At 48.3% G+C, this 19,754-nt stretch overlaps 1 protein-coding gene across 2 annotated transcripts in view; it reads right to left on the bottom strand.

The window, feature by feature from the left end:
* Positions 1–5: 5 nt before the first annotated feature.
* Positions 6–19,754, bottom strand: part of LOC135544578 (electrogenic sodium bicarbonate cotransporter 4-like) — a 38,948-nt gene continuing 19,199 nt past the window's right edge. For both annotated transcript variants that reach the window (XM_064972306.1, XM_064972307.1), the window contains 7 exons: positions 19,489–19,667; positions 19,288–19,360; positions 19,130–19,198; positions 18,724–18,897; positions 3,935–4,105; positions 3,337–3,443; positions 6–3,014 (listed from right to left, as the gene is read on the bottom strand). In XM_064972306.1, coding sequence (XP_064828378.1) covers positions 3,339–3,443; positions 3,935–4,105; positions 18,724–18,897; positions 19,130–19,198; positions 19,288–19,360; positions 19,489–19,667 — 771 coding nt within the window. In that variant the 3' untranslated portion in view covers positions 6–3,014; positions 3,337–3,338. The remainder of the gene's footprint in view (positions 3,015–3,336; positions 3,444–3,934; positions 4,106–18,723; positions 18,898–19,129; positions 19,199–19,287; positions 19,361–19,488; positions 19,668–19,754) is intronic.

Raw genomic sequence — 19,754 nt, 5'->3', positions numbered from 1 at the left:
ACCTGTAGCATATTTGCATACCATTTTATTAACATGTGTTTGTAAATCTTTACAATACAAAGTAAATATACTCTGAAATGTATACACATACACTCATAAAGGTGAATGCACTGAACACAAAAAAACGAATAAATGCTATAAACCAGGGGTTACAAATTACATTCAGCCGCGATTCGATTTTTTTCTTGAACGTAGTTGAAAATAGTTATACATAATTTGTACACTGAAAATTGACCGCAAGAAGCTCAAACAGATACAGTATTTGACAAAAACAGAATCATTTCAAACCTGGATTACATTGGGATACGATCACATATGCCTCTATTTATGCGTGGGAATAATTGGTAACAGATTATCTACATTAACATCACTTTCAGATGTTTTTTTAAATGTACTTTTAATTTTATGTCCAAAACATTATTATTATAATACATTTATATATAAAAAAGAGAGCGAGAGCGAGAGAGACAGAGACACACACACACAGAGAACAAAAATGTAAATGCAACATGTAAATTGTTTGTCCAACGTTTCATGAGCTGAAATAAAATATCCCAGAAATTTTCCATCCACACAAAAAAAACATGTAAAAAAATGTGGTGCACAAATTCGTTTACGGATGTTAGATGCTGTTATGCTGTTAGGGTGAGCATTTCTCCTTTGCCAAGATAATCCATCAACTTGACAGGTGTGGCATATCAAGAAGCTGACAAAAGAGCATGATCATTACACAGATTAACCTTGTGCTGGAGACAATAAAAGGCCACTCTAAAATGTGCAGTTTAATCACACAACACATTGCCACAGAGCGTTCAATTGTCATGCTGACTGCAGGAATGTCCACCAGAGCTGTTGCCATAGAATTGAGACGGAATCTAAAACAAAAATCCAGAAAATCACATTGTATGATTTTTAAGTAATTAATTTGCATTTTATTGCGGAGGCCATTGTGGAGAGGTTGGAGTCTGTTTGATTGAGTGTGTGGACAGGTGTCTTTTATACAGGTAACGAGTGGAGAACAGGAGGGATTCTTAAGGAAAAACTAACAGGTCTGTGAGAGCCGGAATTCTTACTGGTTGGTAGGTGATCAAATACTTATGTCATGCAATAAAATGCAAATTAATTACTTAAAAATCATACAATGTGATTTTCTGGATTTTTGTTTTAGATTCCGTCTCTCACAGTTGAAGTGTACCTATGATACAAATTACAGACCTCTACATGCTTTGTAAGTAGGAAAACCTGCAAAATCGGGAAGTGTATCAAATACTTGTTCTCCCCACTGTACAGTGCCTTGCGAAAGTATTCGGCCCCCTTGAACTTTGCGATCTTTTGCCACATTTCAGGCTTCAAACATAAAGATATAAAACTGTATTTTTTTGTGAAGAATCAACAACAAGTGGGACACAATCATGAAGTAGAGCGACATTTATTGGATATTTCAAACTTTTTTAACAAATCAAAAACTGAAAAATTGGGCGTGCAAAATTATTCTTGGACCTGAATACTTTCGCAAGGCACTGTATGTGCTGTCAACCTACAGTACAATTTAGTTGCCTAAGTAATAGAGACAAGAGTGTGAGTGTTTGTATTGTTGTGGGCCTCGTTGAGTCTTAGAGGTCAGATAGCATCCATTTGGAGGACAGAGGTTAATGCGGGGGTAAAGGTTGTGACACCTTGAATAGGACAGTCTCCTCGGACTCTACCTGGATGGCGAACGGGGGAACAGGAGGGCGTGATGAGGATCCGTAGGTAAGGCTCACCTGGGATTCAGCTGGTGGGGTGAGGGGTGTGTGTGGGGGGGGGGGAGGGGGTGCAGATCTTCAGGTGCAGAGGGACTCTGAGGGAGGCACATTCAGGTGCAACAAGCCCAGGTTACACACACACACGCTCTCACCCTCGTGAGCTCACACAATCACAGTCTCACGAGCATGCACAAACATAGTTTCACACTTAGTTCGTTCATCTTAAGATAACTACTGTAGGTGAGACAACAACACATCACAATGGTATCAAGTACATTTTCCCTCAACAAAGTATTTATCAGCAAAGTCAGTGCCAGTGGAAAAAGACAGTGGTCTGGGGGCATGCAAATTGATAGCAATCTGATGGCTTCTTGTGGTCAATTTGCAGAACAACACTGCATTATAATATTGGGTTACCGTCACACTATAGCCCTTCCTTTGCTAACTGTGCCTTCAGAGTCGTCGTTACATTAGTACAAGAGGTTCCTGCTACAAACCACATGGCACACAGTGAATAAATTACACACGGGAGACATCATCAAAACAAACACACACAAAAAAATACTTCTGCATTGGTTTCAGGTGCATGGGCTCTGGTATCTAAACGACTGTCAGTCGGCCCTCACAAACTACAGTAGGGCCAAAGGATAGCGCAGGAAAAAACACACACAGCATCCAGTGGTTTTAAGCAGGCGCTGGAGATCAGAGAATATGTTGAGGGAAAAGAAACCTCAGTCCACACACCGCGATCTATGCTCCAACAGCCTCGGACAGTAGACTTATGGTTCTGAGCGGCGTGTGATTCATGTGTCTGGGTATGTCTCCCAGACCGTACTGTGATTTGTACAATGTTTAAAAGTATAATAACTAACTACTATCCAGCTGAATGTAATAGACATATGTTTACATGTTAAATATCACATCATATCTACATTTTATAGAATATTTGTATACATTTATATGAAATTCAATGTGTATTACGTTTTTTTTTTTAAGTAAAAACAGTGGTAAAGAATAGTAATAGTAAATGGATGTTTGCTAATAGTTATTAGCTGTGCGTGGGATTATACAGTAGTTGTCAGTAGTCTAGCTGGCAGTAGTAAGTGGATGTATGCGTGCGTGTGTGTTTTTACATGTGTGTGTCAGTAGTCATAGGTGTGGACATTCTGGCAGTGTAGTCCCCAGCCGGTGTGTGTGTGTGCGTCAGGGCCGGGGGGGATGCATCCGGTGACTTCCATCTGGATTTACACTAATGTAAACGTTCTTCTCCTGCACACACACACACACACACACACACACACACACACACACACACACACACACACACACACACACACACACACACACACACACACACACACACACACACACACACACACACACACACACACACACACACACACACGGTTGAATGGCAGAGGTAAGAATTGGTGAGGGAGGACAAAAATATATATAAAACCTTCAGTGTCTCATAACATACAACAGTAACATCACAGTATTATGTGCTCTATCTGTCGCACAATAATGACATCACAGTAATACATACAACAGTCCACATTCATTGGGTCCCTCAAAAGAGAGGTTTACTCACAGTCAGACCGGGGGCTGGGTGGGTGGGGTTACAGAGGGGTCAGGTGCTGAAGGCAGGTCTATGGTGTCCATGGGTATCTTCATTGGAGGAGGGAGGGGACTCTTGGGCTGTGGCAGAGGGGGGAAACTATCAGCATGCAGGAGGAACTGACAGAGGAGTGGCTTAACAGAGACGTGAGGGATGATGCCCCAAATACACACACACACATCCAAGCACACGCTCACACACACATTGCATGCTTAAATCTAAGCAAAACGGACCAATTCTACTACAAAGACAGGATTGAACCATGCAGGTAAAAGTGGGAGGGAGAAAGACATCAGGACACACCCACACACCCAAAGACAGACCAACCAACATCGAGGCAGACAAACAGGCAATAGTAAGTGTTATACAGTGCCTTTTCAGCAACACTGTGGGACAGAGAAAAGAGAAAGGTATTAGTCAGAGATAACAATCTGAGGAACAACACACATCGATATAAAACACTCAACAAAACAGATGGAGCCACTCCTACACACCACACCACCATTACATCCTACTCCCACTGCCATTCTGGCACTGTGTGTGTGTGCGTCTGCTAGTCCTCGTCTCTCACCTCCTCGTCGCTCTCCGGCTCTGCTGCTTTGGTCCTTTTGTGGTCTTTCTTTTTCTTCCCACCCTTCTCCTTCTTCTTGTCTTTCTCCGGCAGGATGTCGTCCAGCCAGGCCAGGTCGTGTTGAGAGAACATCAGGTCCATCATCTTACGCACCACCATCAGACCCAGGATCTACACATCGAGAAAAAAAAGGGTACGTATCCCCATCAATCTATGCACCGGCTCACATTTACAATAGGAAAGAAGGTATAACCAAACGCGCTTCAGCCCAGCTTAAATGTAAAAGGTGGGATTTGGAAAATCCCCAAAACATTCCTTACCCCAGGATCCTCCCACCGGTACTCTATCCCGGGGGAAGAAAGAAAAGGAGCGCTCTGCTTGCTGCATAAATCTGACTACTGATCCCGTCAATAAATATGTCAGATTTATGTGGCAAGCAGAGCGCTCCTTTATTTTATTCTCCCGGATAGTCACCAGTTGAAGTGTCCCGGGGTAAGGAATGTTTTTTTACATTGACATTTTCTTAATTTAGCAGACGTTTTTATCCAGAGCAACTTATAGTTAGTGCATTCATCTTAAGATAGCTAGGTGGGACAACCACATACTGTATCACAATCATAGTAAGTACAATAAAGTAGCTATCACAAAAGTCAGAGCTAGTAAACGGGGAAAAAGTCAAGTGCATGTGGGTTGTTGTTTTTTGGGGGGGGGGGGCGTCGTGGTCTGGCGTGAGAAGGGGATGCGAAGGGGGCGGATGCTGTGGGATTATTTAAGATACTCTTTGTAGAAGCAGGGTTTTGGATGTTTTCGGAAGATGGGCAGGGACCGCTGCTTTTAATCAGGGCAAGGTGACCGGAAACATGACCGTGTTATGTACTTGAGTGAAGACCCAAAAGCGGTTTTAACAGAAAACAGAGTTCTTTAATGAAAAAACAGGAATGGCATAAATCCTCTTCCAACGTAGTCAATGGAACAAAAAGAACGTTAGTATAATGCAGGATGCACCTGCCAGGCGGACTCCGACAGGATAGGACAAGGTGGAAGCAAACGGGACGACAGCTTGCTTCTGGCATCAAAAACACAAACAAGAATCAGACACTGAAAGTAGCAGGAACAGAGAGAGAAATAGAGACCTAATCAGAGGGGGAAGAGAGAACAGGTGGGAAAGAGTGAATGAGCTAGTTAGGGGAGATGTAGAACAGCTGAAGAATGAGAGACAGAGAAGGTAACCTAAAAAGACCAGCAGAGAGAGACAGAGTGAAGAGAAAGGACAGGAACAGACATAACAAGACATGACAGTACCCCCCACTCACCGAGCGCCTCCTGGCGCACTCGAGGAGGAAACCTGGCGGCAACGGAGGAAATCATCGATCAGCGAACGGTCCAGCACGTCCCGAGAGGGAACCCAACTCCTCTCCTCAGGACCGTACCCCTCCCAATCCACTAGGTACTGATGACCACGGCCCCGAGGGCGCATGTCCAAAATCTTACGAACCCTGTAGATGGGTGCGCCCTCGACAAGGATGGGGGGGGAGGGACGAGCGGGGCGCGAAGAACGGGCTTAACACAGGAGACATGGAAGACCGGGTGAACGCGACGAAGATAGCGCGGGAGAAGAAGTCGCACTGCGACAGGATTAATGACCTGAGAAATACGGAACGGACCAATGAACCGCGGGGCCAACTTGCGAGAAGCTGTCTTAAGGGGAAGGTTCTGAGTGGAGAGCCATACTCTCTGACCGCAACAATATCTAGGACTCTTGGTCCTACGCTTATTAGCGGCCCTCACAGTCTGCGCCCTATTACGGCAAAGTGCTGACCTGACCCCCTTCCAGGTGCGCTCGCAACGCTGGACAAAAGCCTGAGCGGAGGGGACGCAGGACTCGGCGAGCTGAGATGAGAACAGCGGAGGCTGGTACCCGAGGCTACTCTGAAAAGGGGATAGACCGGTAGCAGACGAGGGAAGCGAGTTGTGGGCGTACTCTGCCCAGGGGAGCTGTTCTGACCAAGACGCAGGGTTACGAAAAGAAAGACTGCGTAAATGCGACCAACAGTCTGATTGGCCCGTTCGGCTTGACCGTTAGACTGGGGATGAAAGCCGGACGAGAGACTGACGGAAGCCCCAATCAAACGGCAAAACTCCCTCCAAAATTGAGACGTGAACTGCGGGCCTCTGTCGGAAACGACGTCAGACGGAAGGCCATGAATTCGGAAAACATTCTCGATAATGATCTGAGCCGTCTCCTTAGCAGAAGGGAGCTTATCGAGAGGAATGAAATGAGCCGCCTTAGAGAATCTATCGACAACCGTAAGAATAACTGTCTTCCCCGCTGATGAAGGCAGTCCGGTGATAAAATCTAAAGCGATGTGAGACCACGGTCGAGAGGGAATGGGAAGCGGTCTGAGACGGCCGGCAGGAGGAGAGTTCCCAGATTTAGTCTGCGCGCAGACCGAACAAGCGGCGACAAATCGACGCGCGTCACGTTCCCGAGTGGGCCACCAGAAACGCTGGCGAATGGAAGCGAGCGTACCCCGAACGCCGGGGTGGCCGGCTAACTTGGCAGAGTGGGCCCACTGAAGAACGGCCGGACGAGTAGGAACGGGAACGAACAGAAGGTTCCTAGGACAAGCTCGCGGCGACGGAGTGTGAGCGAGTGCTTGCTTTACCTGCCTCTCAATTCCCCAGACAGTCAACCCGACAACACGCCCCTCAGGGAGAATCCCTCGGGGTCGGTGGAGACCTCAGAAGAACTGAAGAGACGAGATAAAGCATCAGGCTTGGTGTTTTTGAGCCCGGACGATAAGAAATAACAAACTCGAAACGAGCGAAAAACAGAGCCCAACGAGCCTGACGCGCATTAAGTCGTTTGGCTGAACGGATGTACTCAAGATTCCTATGGTCAGTCCAAACGACAAAAGGAACGGTCGCCCCCTCCAACCACTGTCGCCATTCGCCTAGGGCTAAGCGGATGGCGAGCAGTTCGCGATTACCAACATCATAGTTACGTTCTGACGGCGATAAGCGATGAGAGAAAAACGCGCAAGGATGGACCTTGCCGTCAGAGAGAGAGCGCTGAGAAAGAATGGCTCCCACGCCCACCTCTGACGCGTCAACCTCAACAACAAACTGACTAGAGATGTCAGGTGTAACAAGAATAGGTGCGGATGTAAAACGATTCTTAAGAAGATCAAAAGCTCCCTGGGCGGAAACGGACCACTTAAAGCACGTCTTAACAGAAGTAAGGGCTGTGAGGGGAGCTGCCACCTGACCGAAATTACGGATGAAACGACGATAGAAATTAGCGAAGCCCAGAAAGCGCTGCAGCTCGACGCGTGACTTAGGAACGGGCCAATCAATGACAGCCTGGACCTTAGCGGGATCCATCTTAATGCCCTCAGCGGAAATAACGGAACCGAGAAAGGGACAGAGGCGGCATGAAAAGTGCACTTCTCAGCCTTCACATAAAGACAGTTCTCCAAAAGGCGCTGGAGGACGCGTCGCACGTGCTGAACATGAATCGAGAGAGACGGTGAAAAAATCAGGATATCGTCCATGTAAACGAAAACAAAAATGTTCAGCATGTCTCTCAGGACGTCGTTAACTAGTGCCTGAAAGACAGCTGGAGCGTTAACGAGGCCGAAAGGAAGAACCCGGTATTCAAAGTGCCCTAACGGAGTGTTAAACGCCGTCTTCCACTCGTCCCCCTCCCTGATGCGCACGAGATGGTAGGCGTTACGAAGGTCCAATTTGGTGAAAAACCTGGCTCCCTGCAGGATCTCGAAGGCTGAAGACATAAGAGGAAGCGGATAACGATTCTTAACTGTTATGTCATTCAGCCCTCGATAATCCACGCATGGGCGCAGGGACCCGTCCTTCTTCTGAACAAAAAAAAACCCCGCTCCGGCGGGAGAGGAGGAGGAGACTATGGTACCGGCGTCGAGCGAAACCGACAAATAATCCTCGAGAGCCTTACGTTCGGGAGCCGACAGAGAGTATAATCTACCCCGGGGGAGTAGTTCCCGGAAGGAGATCAATACTACAGTCATACGACCGGTGTGGAGGGAGAGAAGTGGCCTTGGAACGACTGAACACCGTGCGCAGATCGTGATACTCCTCCGGCACCCCTGTCAAATCGCCAGGCTCCTCCTGTGAAGAAGAGACAGAGGAAACAGGAGGGATAGCAGACATTAAACAGGTCACATGACAAGAAACATTCCAGGATAGGATAGTATTACTAGACCAATTAATAGAAGGGTTATGGCGCACTAGCCAGGGATGACCCAAAACAACAGGTGTAAAAGGTGAACGAAAAATTAAAAAAGAAATGGTTTCGCTATGATTACCAGAGACAGTGAGGGTTAAAGGCAGCGTCTCACGCTGAATCTTGGGGAGAGAACTACCATCTAAAGCGAACAAGGCCGTGGGCTCCCCTAACTGTCTGAGAGGAATGTCATGTTCCCGAGCCCAGGTCTCGTCCATAAAACAGCCCTCCGCCCCAGAGTCTATCAAGGCACTGCAGGAAGCAGATGAACCGGGCCAGCGGAGATGGACCGGAAAGGTAGTGCGTGATCCAGAAGGAGAGGCCTGAGTAGTTGCGCTCACCAGTAGCCCTCCTCTTACTGATGAGCTCTGGCTTTTACTGGACATGAGGTGACAAAATGACCAGCGGAGCCGCAGTAGAGACAGAGGCGACTGGTGATTCTCCGTTCCTTCTCCTTGGCCGAGATGCGGATACCCCCCAGCTGCATAGGCTCAGCATCCGAGCCGGCGGAGGAGGGTGGCAGTGATGCGGCAGGTGGCAGTGATGTGGAGAGGGGAGCAACGGAGAACGCGAGCTCCTTTCCACGAGCTCGGCGACGAAGATCAAACCGTCGCTCTATGCGAATAGCGAGAGCTATTAAGGAGTCCAGACTGGAAGGAACCTCCCGGGAGAGGATCTCATCCTTAACCTCGACGAGGAGACCCTCCAGAAAACGAGCGAGCAAAGCCGGCTCGTTCCAGTCACTAGAGGCAGCGAGAGTGCGAAACTCAATAGAATAATCCGTTATGGATCGATTCCCCTGACATAGGGAAGACAGGGCCCTGGAAGCCTCCTCCCCAAAAACAGAACGGTCAAAAACCCGTATCATCTCCTCCTTAAAGTCCTGATACTGGTTAATACACTCAGCCCTCGCCTCCCAGATTGCCGTGCCCCACTCACGCGCCCGTCCGGTAAGGAGAGAAATGACGTAGGCGATGCGGGCTGCGCTCCTGGAGTAAGTGTTGGGCTGGAGAGAGAACACCACATCACACTGAGTGAGGAATGAGCGGCACTCAGTGGGCTCCCCAGAGTAACACGGCGGGTTGTTGATCCTGGGCTCCGGAGACTCGGAAACCCTGGAAGTGGGCGGTGGATCGAGGTGGAGTTGGTGAACCTGTCTTGTGAGGTCGGAGACTTGGACGGCCAGGGTTTCAACGGCATGTCGAGCAGCAGACAATTCCTCCTCGTGTCTGCCTAGCATCGCTCCCTGGATCTCGACGGCGGAGTGAAAAGGGTCCGGAGCCGCTGGGTCCATTCTTGGTCTGATTCTTCTGTTATGTACTTGAGTGAAGACCCAAAAGCGGTTTTAACAGAAAACAGAGTTCTTTAATGAAAAAACAGGAATGGCATAAATCCTCTTCCAACGTAGTCAATGGAACAAAAAGAACGTTAGTATAATGCAGGATGCACCTGCCAGGCGGACTCCGACAGGATAGGACAAGGTGGAAGCAAACGGGACGACAGCTTGCTTCTGGCATCAAAAACACAAACAAGAATCAGACACTGAAAGTAGCAGGAACAGAGAGAGAAATAGAGACCTAATCAGAGGGGGAAGAGAGAACAGGTGGGAAATAGTGAATGAGCTAGTTAGGGGAGATGTAGAACAGCTGAAGAATGAGAGACAGAGAAGGTAACCTAAAAAGACCAGCAGAGAGAGACAGAGTGAAGAGAAAGGACAGGAACAGACATAACAAGACATGACAGACCGAATACAAACAGTGTAGCTATTCCCTCTGCAAGGCAATCAAACAAGCTAAGCGTCAGTCTAGAGACAATGTTGATTCGCAATTCAATGGCTCAGACACGAGAGGTATGTGGCAGGGTCTACAGTCAATCACGGACTACAAAAGAAAAACCAGCCCCGTCGTGGACCAGGATGTCTTGCTCCCAGACAGACTAAACAACTTCTTTGCTCGCTTTGAGGACAATACAGTGCTACAGCCCTCTACCAAAACCTGCAGGCTCTCCTACACTGTAGCCAACGTGAGTAAAACATTTAACTTCTTGGTGAAAGGGGGGCAGTATTGAGTAGCTTGGATGAATAAGGTGCCCAGAGTAAACTGCCTGCTACTCTGCCCCAAATGCGAATATATGCATATTATTAGTAATATTGGATAGAGAACACTCTGAAGATTATAAAACTGTTTGAATGATGCCTGTGAGTATAACAGAACTTATATGGCAGGCGAAAACCTGAGAAAAATCCAACCAGGATGTGGGAATTCTGAAGTTTGTTGTTTTTCAACTCTTTGCCATTCCAATATACAGTGTACATGGGGTCATATTGCACTTCCCAAGGCTTCCACTAGACGTCAACAGTTTTTAGAACTTTGTTTGAGGCTTCTACTGGGAAGTGGGGGCGAATGAGAGGGGATTGAGCCAGGTGTCTGGCAGAGTGCCACAGGCTAGTGAGGCGCTGTCGCAAGAGAGTTAGCTCTCGTTCAATTGCTTTTCTACAGACAATGGAATTTATGACACAAAACATCCTAAAGATTGATTCTATACTTAGTTTGTCAAGTTTCTACGACCAGTAATATAACTTTTTGAACTTTTCGTATGATGTTCGGCTGGACTTGAACATGCGTTTGGATTTGTTTACCAAACGCCCTAACATAAGAAGCTATTCGGACATAAAGTTAATAATTTATCGAACAAATCAAACATTTATTGTGGAACTGGGATTCCTGGGAGTGCAATCTGATGAAGATCATCAAAGGTAAGTGAATATTTATGATGCTATTTCTGACTAATGTTGACTACACAATATGGCGGATATCTTTTTAGCTGCTTTGTTGTCTGAACGCTGTACTCAGATTATTGCATGGTTTGCATTTTCCGTAATGCTTTTTAAAAATCTGACACAGCAGTTGCATTAACTTCTTGGTGACGGGGCAGTATTTTCACATCCGGATGAAATGCATGCCCAAATTCAACTGCCTGCTACTCATCCTCAGAAGATAAGATATGCACATTATTAGTAGATTTGGATAGAAAGCACTCTGAAGTTTCTAAACTGTTTGAATCATGTCTGTGAGTATAACAGACCTTATTTAGCAGGCAAAACCCCAAGGACAAACCATTCAGATTTTTTGTTGTTGAGGTCACTCTCTTTTCAATGGGTTTTCATTGGGAATCCAGATGTCTAAGGGACCTTCTTGCAGTTCCTATCGCTTCCACTGGATGTCAACAGTCTTTAGAAATTGGTTGATGTTTTTCCTTTGTGTAATGAGGATGTATGGCTATCTTGAACAAGGGTCACTTGAAGTGTACTGTTAGATAGAGGCGTGTGACAAAAAAGCTAGCTACAGTTTGTTTTCCTCCTGTATTGAACACAGATAATCCCGTCTTCAATTTTATTGATTATTTACGTTAAAAAATACCTAAAGTTGTATTACAAAAGTAGTTTGAATTTTTTTGGCAAAGTTTACAGGTAACTTTTGAGATATTTTGTAGTCACGTTGGGCAAGTTGGAATCAGTGTTTTTCTGGATCAAGCACGCCAAATAAATGGACATTTTGGATATATATCGACAGAATTAATAGAAACAAAAGGACCGTTTGTGATGTTTATGAGACATATTGGAGTGCCAACAAAAGAAGCTCGTCAAAGGTAAGGTATGAATTATGTTTTTATTTCTGCGTTTTGTGTCACGACTGCAGGGTTGAAATATACTTTTCTCTCTTTGTTTACAGAGGTGCTATCCTCAGATAATAGCATCGTTTGCTTTTTCCGAAAAGCCTTTTTGAAATCTGACATGTTGGCTGGATTCACAACAAGTGAACCTTTAATTTGCTATCTTGCATGTGTGATTTAATGAAAGTTAGATTTTTCATAATTTATTTGAATTTGGCGCTCTGCATTTTCCCTGGCTTTTGGTCAGGTGGGACGCTAGCTTCCCACATATCCATATCTCTAATTCCATGTATAACACTTGTATTTTCATCAACATTTATGATGAGTGTTTCTGTAAATTAATGTGGCTCTCTGCACAATCACCGCATGTTTTAGAACTACTGAACGTAACGTGCCAATGTAAAATGAGATTTTTTTATATAAGTATGCACTTTAGCGAACAAAACATACATGTATTGTGTAACATGAAGTCCTATGAGTGTCATCTGATGAAGATCATCAAAGGTTAGTGATTCATTTTATCTCCATTTGTGCTTTTGGTGACTCTCTTTGGCAGGAAAAATTGCTGTGTTTTTCTGTGACTTGGTGGTGACCTAACATAATAATTTGTGGTGCTTTCGCTGTAAAGCCTTTTTGAAATCATACACTGTGGCTGGATTAATGAATGAATGGATTAATGAATGAATTGTATCTTTAAAATGGTGTAAAACACTTGTATGCTTGAGGAATTTTAATTATGAGATTTTTGTTGTTTTGAATTTGGCGCCCTGCACTTTCACTGGCTGTTGGCGAGGTGGGACGCTACCCTCCCACATATCCCAGAGAGGTTAAACGTGTTAACCCTCGTAAGGCTGCAGGCCCAGATGGCATTCCCGGCTGCGTCCTCAGAGCATGCACAGACCAGCTGGCTGGTGTGTTTACGGACATTCAATCAATCCTGATCCCAGTCTGCTGTTCCCACACGCCCACAACCGTAAGGCTCTCCAGAGGGTAGTGAGGTCTGCTCCGCCCACAACCGTAAGGCTCTCCAGAGGGTAGTGAGGTCTGCTCCGCCCACAACCGTAAGGCTCTCCAGAGGGTAGTGAGGTCTGCTCCGCCCACAACCGTAAGGCTCTCCAGAGGGTAGTGAGGTCTGCTCCGCCCATAACCGTAAGGCTCTCCAGAGGGTAGTGAGGTCTGCTCCGCCCATAACCGTAAGGCTCTCCAGAGGGTAGTGAGGTCTGCTCCGCCCACAACCGTAAGGCTCTCCAGAGGGTAGTGAGGTCTGCTCCGCCCATAACCGTAAGGCTCTCCAGAGGGTAGTGAGGTCTGCTCCGCCCACAACCGTAAGGCTCTCCAGAGGGTAGTGAGGTCTGCTCCGCCCACAACCGTAAGGCTCTCCAGAGGGTAGTGAGGTCTGCTCCGCCCACAACCGTAAGGCTCTCCAGAGGGTAGTGAGGTCTGCTCCGCCCATAACCGTAAGGCTCTCCAGAGGGTAGTGAGGTCTGCTCCGCCCACAACCGTAAGGCTCTCCAGAGGGTAGTGAGGTCTGCTCCGCCCACAACCGTAAGGCTCTCCAGAGGGTAGTGAGGTCTGCTCCGCCCACAACCGTAAGGCTCTCCAGAGGGTAGTGAGGTCTGCTCCGCCCATAACCGTAAGGCTCTCCAGAGGGTAGTGAGGTCTGCTCCGCCCATAACCGTAAGGCTCTCCAGAGGGTAGTGAGGTCTGCTCCGCCCACAACCGTAAGGCTCTCCAGAGGGTAGTGAGGTCTGCTCCGCCCATAACCGTAAGGCTCTCCAGAGGGTAGTGAGGTCTGCTCTGCCCACAACCGTAAGGCTCTCCAGAGGGTAGTGAGGTCTGCTCCGCCCATAACCGTAAGGCTCTCCAGAGGGTAGTGAGGTCTGCTCCGCCCATAACCGTAAGGCTCTCCAGAGGGTAGTGAGGTCTGCTCCGCCCACAACCGTAAGGCTCTCCAGAGGGTAGTGAGGTCTGCTCCGCCCATAACCGTAAGGCTCTCCAGAGGGTAGTGAGGTCTGCTCCGCCCACAACCGTAAGGCTCTCCAGAGGGTAGTGAGGTCTGCTCCGCCCATAACCGTAAGGCTCTCCAGAGGGTAGTGAGGTCTGCTCCGCCCATAACCGTAAGGCTCTCCAGAGGGTAGTGAGGTCTGCTCCGCCCACAACCGTAAGGCTCTCCAGAGGGTAGTGAGGTCTGCTCCGCCCATAACCGTAAGGCTCTCCAGAGGGTAGTGAGGTCTGCTCCGCCCATAACCGTAAGGCTCTCCAGAGGGTAGTGAGGTCTGCTCCGCCCATAACCGTAAGGCTCTCCAGAGGGTAGTGAGGTCTGCTCCGCCCATAACCGTAAGGCTCTCCAGAGGGTAGTGAGGTCTGCTCCGCCCATAACCGTAAGGCTCTCCAGAGGGTAGTGAGGTCTGCTCCGCCCATAACCGTAAGGCTCTCCAGAGGGTAGTGAGGTCTGCTCCGCCCATAACCGTAAGGCTCTCCAGAGGGTAGTGAGGTCTGCTCCGCCCATAACCGTAAGGCTCTCCAGAGGGTAGTGAGGTCTGCTCCGCCCATAACCGTAAGGCTCTCCAGAGGGTAGTGAGGTCTGCTCCGCCCATAACCGTAAGGCTCTCCAGAGGGTAGTGAGGTCTGCTCCGCCCATAACCGTAAGGCTCTCCAGAGGGTAGTGAGGTCTGCTCCGCCCATAACCGTAAGGCTCTCCAGAGGGTAGTGAGGTCTGCTCCGCCCATAACCGTAAGGCTCTCCAGAGGGTAGTGAGGTCTGCTCCGCCCATAACCGTAAGGCTCTCCAGAGGGTAGTGAGGTCTGCTCCGCCCATAACCGTAAGGCTCTCCAGAGGGTAGTGAGGTCTGCTCCGCCCACAACCGTAAGGCTCTCCAGAGGGTAGTGAGGTCTGCTCCGCCCATAACCGTAAGGCTCTCCAGAGGGTAGTGAGGTCTGCTCCGCCCATAACCGTAAGGCTCTCCAGAGGGTAGTGAGGTCTGCTCCGCCCATAACCGTAAGGCTCTCCAGAGGGTAGTGAGGTCTGCTCCGCCCACAACCGTAAGGCTCTCCAGAGGGTAGTGAGGTCTGCTCCGCCCACAACCGTAAGGCTCTCCAGAGGGTAGTGAGGTCTGCTCCGCCCACAACCGTAAGGCTCTCCAGAGGGTAGTGAGGTCTGCTCCGCCCACAACCGTAAGGCTCTCCAGAGGGTAGTGAGGTCTGCTCCGCCCATAACCGTAAGGCTCTCCAGAGGGTAGTGAGGTCTGCACAACGCATCACCGGGGGCAAACTACCTGCCCCCCAGGACACCTACACCACCCGATGTCACAGGAAGGTCAAAAAGATTATCAAGGACAACAACCATCCGAGCCACTGCCTGTTCACCCCGCTATCATCCAGAAGCGAGGTCAGTACAGGTGCATCAAAGCGTGGACCGAGAGACTGAAAAACAGCTTCTATCTCAAGGCCATCAGACTGTTAAACAGCCATCACTAACATTGAGTGGCTGCTGCCAACACACTGACTCAACTCTAGCCACTTTAATAATGGAAAAATTGATGTAATAAATGTATCACTAGCCACTTTAAACAATGCCACTTTATATAATGTATGCTATACCATCTACTGCATCTTGCCGTCTTGATGTAATTAAATGTATCACTAGCCACTTTAAACAATGCCACTTTATATAATGTTTTCATACCCTACATTACCCATCTCATATATATATATATATATACTGTACTCTATACCATCTACTGCATCTTGCCTATGCCGTTTGGCCATCACCCGTTCATGTATTTTTATGTACATATTCGTATTCATTCCTTTACACTTGTGTGTGTATAAGGTAGTTGTTGTGAAATTGTTAGGTTAGATTACTTGTTAGATATTACTGCATGGTCGGAACTAGAAGCACAAGCATTTCGCCACACTCACATTAACATCTGCTAACCATGTGTATGTGACAAATTAAATATGATTTTGATTTGACTCTGCTGTCCTAGCTTCAGGGGGAAGCTGGTTCCACTATTAGGGTGCCAGGACAGAAAAGAGCGCGGACTGGGCTGAGTGGGAGCTGCCCTCTCGTAGGAGTGGGAGGGCCAAGTGACCAGAGGTGACAGAACATAGTTTTTTTGGGGTGTAGGGTTTGAGCATAGCCTGAAGGTAGGGAGGGGCTGTTCCTCCTGCTGTGCCATAGGCAAGTATCATGGTCTTGTAGTGGCATGTTAGCTTCGACTGAAAGCCAGTGGAGTGTGTGGAGGAGCAGGATGAGAATTTTGGGAAGGTTGAACACCAGGCGGGCTGCAGCATTCTGAATACGTTGCAGGGGTTTGATGGCACAAGTGGGGAGCCGAGCCAACAGCGAGTGTGCCAGGCACACAGAGATACGTGTCGCCAATTGGTAGGAGCGGCGTGCCAGGTAGGATGAAATTCAAGAGTGTGAAAAGCCTGAGATGCCCATCCCTGAGAGGGTGGAGAGGAGGATCTAATGGTTCACTGTTTTAAAGGCAGTGGATACATCTCGGAGGATGAGAACAGAGGAGAGAGAGTCAGCGTTGGCAGTGCGGAGAGCCTCTGTGACACAGAGAGGAGCAGGGTTAGGGTCAAGAAGATCGTTCTGAGAGATAGCGAGAGAGTTGGTTAGAGACAGCATGCTCAAGTGTTTTGAAAATGAAAGAACGGACCGAGTGCTGATTTCTTGAGGAGGGGAGCGACTCTGGGCAGTTTGAAGTCAGAGGGGATGGTCAAGGAGGAGTTGATGAGGGCAGTGAGAAATGGGAGGTCTCCAGAGATGGGGTCGAGCGGGCAGGTTGTTGGGTGGCTGGACCTCAGTAGTTGCAAGATTTTATCTGAAGAGAGAGGGGAGAAAGGTGTAGGGTAGTTTTGTGTGAGTGGGATCAATCGACTCTATAGGCTGAGTGAATGAGGAGCGGATGTCGTTAACCTTCTTTTCAAAGTGGTTGGCTAAGTCATCTGCGGAGAGGGGGGGGGGATTAAGGAGAAAGTCGAAAAGAGTTTCCTAGGGTTAGAGTGACAGAAAGTGGTTTTAGCAGCAGATACAGAGGACGAGAAGGTAGAGATGAGGAAGTGAAAGGATGATAGGTCCTCCGGAAGTTTAGTTTCCCTCCATTTTCGCTCAGCTTCCCGCAGCCCTCTTCTTTAAGCTTGCAATGAGTCACTCGGAGGGGGAGGCCCGAGCCGGCCGGGAGAAAAGGGGGACAGAGCAAGTCATAGGATGTGGAAAGGGAGGAGAGTAGGATTGAAGAGGAGGAATTCGGATACAGAGGGGGGAGAAGGATTAAGCAGAAGTGAGAGATAATAGGATGAGAATAGTGGGAGAGAGGGAGTGAAGACTGCAACGGCGCATGACCGTCTGGGTAGGGGCAGAGTGGCTAGTGTTGGAGGAGAGGGAGACAGAAAAGGAAACACAGTAGTGATCAGAGACTTGGAGGGGGGGGGGTGGTTGCAGTGAGATTAATAGGCGAACAGCCTCCATTAAAGATGAGGTCAAGCCTATTGCCTGCCTTGTGAGTGGGAAGAGACTGGGATCGGGTCAGGTCAAAAGCGGCAAGGAGAGTGAAGAAAGAGTTAGAGAGAAATTCATTGAAGGCAGACGTAGGGAGGTTGAAGTCGCGAGTACGAAGAGCGGTGAGCCATCATCAGGAAATGAGCTCACCGAGCTCATTGAGGAACTCTTAGGGGACCTAGTGGGTGATAGATAGCAACAATGTTAAGCTTGAGTGGACAAGTGACAGCATGGAATTTAAATGAGGAGATGGACAGGTGTGCGGGAGAAAAGAGAAAATCTCCACTTAGGAGGAATTCGTAGCCCGTGGCCACCACCACCACGACCAGATGCTCTCGGACTATGAGAGAAAACGTAATCAGATGAAGAGCGAGCGGCTGGAGTAGCAGCTTTCTCTGGTGTGATCCATGTCTCCGTCAGGGCCAAGTCAAGGGACTGAAGGGCAGCATAGGCTGAGATGTACTCAGCGGTCTTGACCACAGATCGGCAGTTCCAAACGCTGCCAGAGACCAGGAATTTCACATGGGTTATGTGCGCAGGGTACACTAAATTAAAAGGTCTGTAAAGCCTACAGGGAGAGGAGGGAACATGTATAGAAACACACACACATAGTTGCCAAAGCTACAAAAGAGCAAAATGAAATCATCTGAAAATAACTAGGTAAGATAGTCAAATGAGAGAGTGGTGTGGAGTCTTCCTCTCATTCCTTCCTCAAACAACTCGGCCGAACAACTCGTTCGAAGCGCCTTTGTTTCAGTGGCTTAGTTTGGCGATGAGACCGCCGCTGAGAAAACAGGGTAGACTGAAGTACTAACACTAATTGCCTTGTAGAGGTGAAGAGCACACCTCCCGGTACTAATTACTGATTGCCAAGGAGAGGAGTGTGAAGGAACATTTTATGTTTGTTTCTAATAACCAATTTGACTGGGTTCATGCAGGTGACTGATTGATCGTGCCTGGGAGGAATCCTCACCATCCGTCTAAGCAATTTGGCAGCACGCCCAGAACCAAGGGATATCTCCGTTTCAAGGTCTCAGCTTGGAGAGAAGAAGCCTCATGAGGTATTGGTCGGTCGCATGCATGAACCAAACGTTAAGGATGAATTTGTTATGACTAATGAATCATGTAAATCATGCAAATATGACCTGTCTGCGTAAGCAGTATATTGGAGAACTAATGGGACTCTCCCGACCGACGTGTTCTATGCTGCATTCAGTTGGTTTGGAACCTCTCCAGCTTGCTGATAATAAAGAATGACTCATTTAATATTGACTTCCGGTTGTCGCTGGTATTGAACTTCCACGACACTACCCCTCCAACGCAGACACACACACAGAGCGATCACCATGACAGGGAAGATGATGGCCGCTACAGTAGACTTGAGGGTCCAGAGGACAGCCAGACAGATAATCTGGACCAGGGTGAAGAGATGGACTCTCCTCAGGGGAACGTGACGCAGGAAGGAGAAGTCTGGCTGGTGCTTGGCTGGCATCAGGTACAGCTTGATACGCTCCCAGAACTAGGAGGGAGAGAGGAGGTGGGTGAGTACACACACACACATACACGCGTGTGTGCGTGCAGATATACACACACACACACACACACACACACACACACACACACACACACACACACACACACACACACACACACACACACACACACACACACACACACACACACACACACACACACACAAACAGACAGACAGACACGCATACGAGTGCACATACACACACACACAAATGTACCTGTATTCCTGCAAGTGAGGCTACTCCCATGTAGAGGAAGACACCGTAGAGAACAGGCATGGGGATGTACTGGGGGGAAACACAATATACAGGTTAACACTATCCTCCATAACGCCACCCACTATGTGATGTGGAGGCCCATTCTCTCACTGACTCACCTGAAGGACAGGAGCCAGGAAGATGGAAACTCCAGTTAAGACAAACACCAGAATACCCGTCAACCTCTGCTCCCTGTAAAACACACACACACACACACACACGTTAGAACAAACATCAACATCAACCTCTAACACACTCACCCTGTCACCCACACCCGCTATATCTCTCCTCACTCATACAAACCCCGTATCCCTCCCTACCTGACTCCCAGAAACTGGGGCTGCTCTCCTGGGGCGCTGGACTCACTCTCCATCTTCAGAGAGTCGATGTGGGCGATGGAGATGACAGTTGCAGCCACGTACCAGGGCAGGCCCAGGAAGGAACACACTGCCATCAGAATACCCACCCAGAACAGGTCCAGATGGTACCCACAACCTTTCTGTTGGATGGAGAAGGAGGGGAGGGAGATGGGGAGCGGGGAGAGAAGGAGGGGAGGGCGAAGGAGGAGAGGGAGAAGGAGGAGAGG

The sequence above is a fragment of the Oncorhynchus masou genome, chromosome 8 (assembly GCF_036934945.1).
Source record: "Oncorhynchus masou masou isolate Uvic2021 chromosome 8, UVic_Omas_1.1, whole genome shotgun sequence".
NCBI lineage: Eukaryota > Metazoa > Chordata > Actinopteri > Salmoniformes > Salmonidae > Oncorhynchus > Oncorhynchus masou.
Note: the sequence above shows the minus strand (reverse complement) of the source record. Positions and strands in the feature narration are given on the sequence as shown.